Source organism: Tupaia chinensis, unplaced genomic scaffold, assembly GCF_000334495.1.
Source record: "Tupaia chinensis unplaced genomic scaffold, TupChi_1.0 Scaffold000141_1, whole genome shotgun sequence".
Lineage (NCBI taxonomy): Eukaryota > Metazoa > Chordata > Mammalia > Scandentia > Tupaiidae > Tupaia > Tupaia belangeri.
The window spans coordinates 775,919-779,129 of NW_006159611.1; the positions used below are offsets into that span (position 1 = coordinate 775,919).

At 54.5% G+C, this 3,211-nt stretch overlaps 1 protein-coding gene across 1 annotated transcript in view; it reads right to left on the bottom strand.

Moving 5' to 3' along the window:
* MBOAT1 (membrane bound glycerophospholipid O-acyltransferase 1) overlaps window positions 1-949 on the bottom strand; it is a 77,533-nt gene extending 76,584 nt beyond the window's left edge. Inside the window, exon 1 of the mRNA XM_014586498.2 lies at window positions 808-949. Within this exon, the coding sequence (XP_014441984.1) occupies window positions 808-949 (142 nt within the window). The remainder of the gene's footprint in view (window positions 1-807) is intronic.
* Between the last annotated feature and the right edge of the window lie 2,262 nt (window positions 950-3,211).

Here is a 3,211-nt window from a genome sequence, read left to right on the forward strand (position 1 = left end):
CGCCGCCGAGCGTCTCTGCCCGCCCCGGCCGGCTCCCGCCCAGCCCGGGTTTGGCCGAGGTCGCGGCGCCTCCGCCCAGCCTGGACCGCCTGCGCTCGCCCTCCGCGCCCGGAGCCCGAGACCCCGGCACCCGCTCTGCCCCGGCCGAGACGCCCTGTCACACGAACGCGGGGGACTCGCTCCCGGGCACTTCCGCCCCTTCGGGCTGAGGGTTCGAGTAGCCCTGCAGGAACGGCGTTGCCCCGACACGCTGAGCGCGTTCTGCCGGCTCTGTCAATGCCGCAGGTCCTAAAAACCGCCCTCCGCGCCCGGAGCCCGAGACCCCGGCACCCGCTCTGCCCCGGCCGAGACGCCCTGTCACACGAACGCGGGGGACTCGCTCCCGGGCACTTCCGCCCCTTCGGGCTGAGGGTTCGAGTAGCCCTGCAGGAACGGCGTTGCCCCGACACGCTGAGCGCGTTCTGCCGGCTCTGTCAATGCCGCAGGTCCTAAAAACGGGGTACCCCGCCTTGTCTCTGCACTTCCAAGCCCCGACACCCACGATCGCTGTTCCTTGGACAACTCCGTCGATGTATTGATAACTTTGAGAAACAGGAAGCATTGATGGTCCTTTTCGGGAATCGCTGCTAACTAGCTGATTAACATTTTTTTAAAAATCGAAAGGCTTTCGGAAGACAACGCCTACGGCTGGTGGGGAGACGACCAAGGGAAAGTGAGCTGTTTGGGTGCCAGGCTCCACGCGGAATCAGCTGGGCGCCTTCGCTCCAAGAAGAGGTGCTGGAGACCAAGGAGCAGGCAGCCCGTGACCTTGAGGCAGATTCATGACCCTGGCCTTCGGCTCCAACGGAGGGCAGGCCGGGCAGCCTGGCAGTAGCTCCTTCCCCAAGGCGCTGGCGTCCTCATCCCAGCGAGGACCTTCCCCACCAGCCAGGCCAGTTTCTGGGCCCATGACCCCTGCCCAGGAGCAAAAACAAAGCAATCGGAAGTGCCTACCAGCACTCCCGGTCCTGGCAGAGATCTTAGAGGTGGCCCCAGGTGACAATCTACTCACACGCAAACACACACCCAGGCTACTACAGAGCTAGGGGGCTCATTAATATCACAGCCCCGCAGAACGGCCAGAGCTGAGGCGATGTTCCTCCCCTCTGGAGCAAGGTGACAGTCTCAGTGAGGTGTGGGAGAACAGAGTGGCCTGCAAGCACTGTATTTCAAACAGGAAAGGAAAGGAAAATCCGACACTTGTCAGGGAACTGCCAGAGTGCAGGAGGCCTGGGGTAGTACTTGGGAAGCCACGCTCAGACTCTCAGTTTTCCACAAAGCAATGTTCTTCACACAGTCATGGATTATTGAAAAAATAAGAGTGCTAACCCTGTACCCGGTTCTCTTCTCAACAAAACACTGTAATCTAGTCTAAAATTTTCCTTTGAAAGTTTACTAACCAGGCCTGGTCTTGGTGGTGCATGCAGAAGCGAACTGATCTGCAGAGCTGGAAGCCACTGGGCCTCCCAGGGTTCTGGTCCCAGCAGACCTGAAACACACCACACACCATGCCCAGGACCTGACTAACTGGAGGGCCAGGGAAAGGAGATCGCATGATGATTTGCTTTCAGATGTCTCTCTCTTGAGTTCTCTCATAAAATAAAATCAATTTAAATAATAGCAGTTCACCACTGTCCCAATCACAGCAGCGTAAACTGGCTGACAGTGCTCCTCAGCAGGCTGAGGTCACGTGGAAGGCCTGGGTTTTGTTCCCTGCCCACCCTAAAAGCCAGATATGGTGGTGGGTGCCTGTAATCTCAGCTACTTGGGAGGCAGGAGGAGTAGGACAGAAGAGACCCTGTCTGGGGGAAAATTGTTTTAAAAGCAGTAAGTATGCTAGATCTTATAAACAAAATGCCACTTAATAGTTCTGTTTTACTGATAGCATCGTATGATTACTGCTAATAGACCGATTAGATGACTCAGTGCCAAGAGAGTGGATTAGATACACCGCAGACTAATTAAGAAGGTTTCGAGGACTGGCTACTGTTCCAACATGTCTAACTGCTGCCCCATAGCCATGGCGCTCTCTCCTCCTTCATCCTACCTCATCCCCTTCCTCTGTCCACTGGGGGCTCATAATCGTTGTTACATCTTAGACTTAATGTCACAAGTAGTTTCATTTACCAATGAGGATAACCCGTGTGGTCTTCTAATAATCTCTACGTTTGAGAACAAGGGGTTCAGGGAGCTTACATGATTGTTGTGTATTTAGGAAGTTACTTGAAACGTGTCTATCTGATGGTGGAGCCTGGGCACTCAGGCCTCACGCATCAGCTCCCCTACCACAAGGTGTTTTTGCCTTATCAAGGGGCCGCCCACACACCCACCCCAGGCTTGTCATTCCTGTTGGAGTGCACGCACCGTAGCGAGGGAGGTGGACTTTCTCAGTCAGTGTGTCTGCTTTCTGCTTCCCCCATCTCTTCCGTTCTCAGTCTCAGCGTCACCTCCTGGCCTGCTGCTCGGGTTCTCCTGTGATCTTGGGGACCCTATGGGTCACCTTGGAGGTGGTGGTTTGGGGGGAGTGCCCGAGCAAGTTCTAGAAGGGGCACTTTAAGTAGACAGACTCCAGGTCACTCCATCTTGGCTACTCAGAGGCCTTTTTTATTTTATTTTTCTTCCTTTTGGTTGGGTTTAGGCAGTTACTATGTCAAAGAAGTAGCCTATGAATAACAAAGTGCAATTGAAGATAAAAGTTTGAGGTCATAGAGACAGAGACTAAAACATATGCTTCCAGGACTTCGTGGCTGCCTATAGTATAAGGGCGGGAAAGGCAAAATCAAGCAAGCAAGGTGGGCCTTGCCTTATACCCCTGGAGCCTGGACTGTACTGAGATACCTGCCTGCCCACCTCCAGTCCTCTTCTAACCCACCATGAATGTGGTTCTGCGGTCACCGTCATCTCAGGCTTCAGGGAACACCAAAGTGTCAACTGTTCCACCCCAGGCTTTGTATTCCTCTGGGGGACCACTAGGCTCTCCCTCAACTCTTGTATTTTGACCTTACTCTTCACTGTCTGTTCTGCAGCCAAGGACAGGGCGGGCGACAGGAATGTTTGCGGATCAATGGATGGATGTGTGGTTTCCTGGCTGTCGGAGCAGCCAGCCGACTCGTGGCTCTCTTCTTTTTACACATAAGTCCCCATGATCTAGCGTGTTCCGAGCCTGTACGGG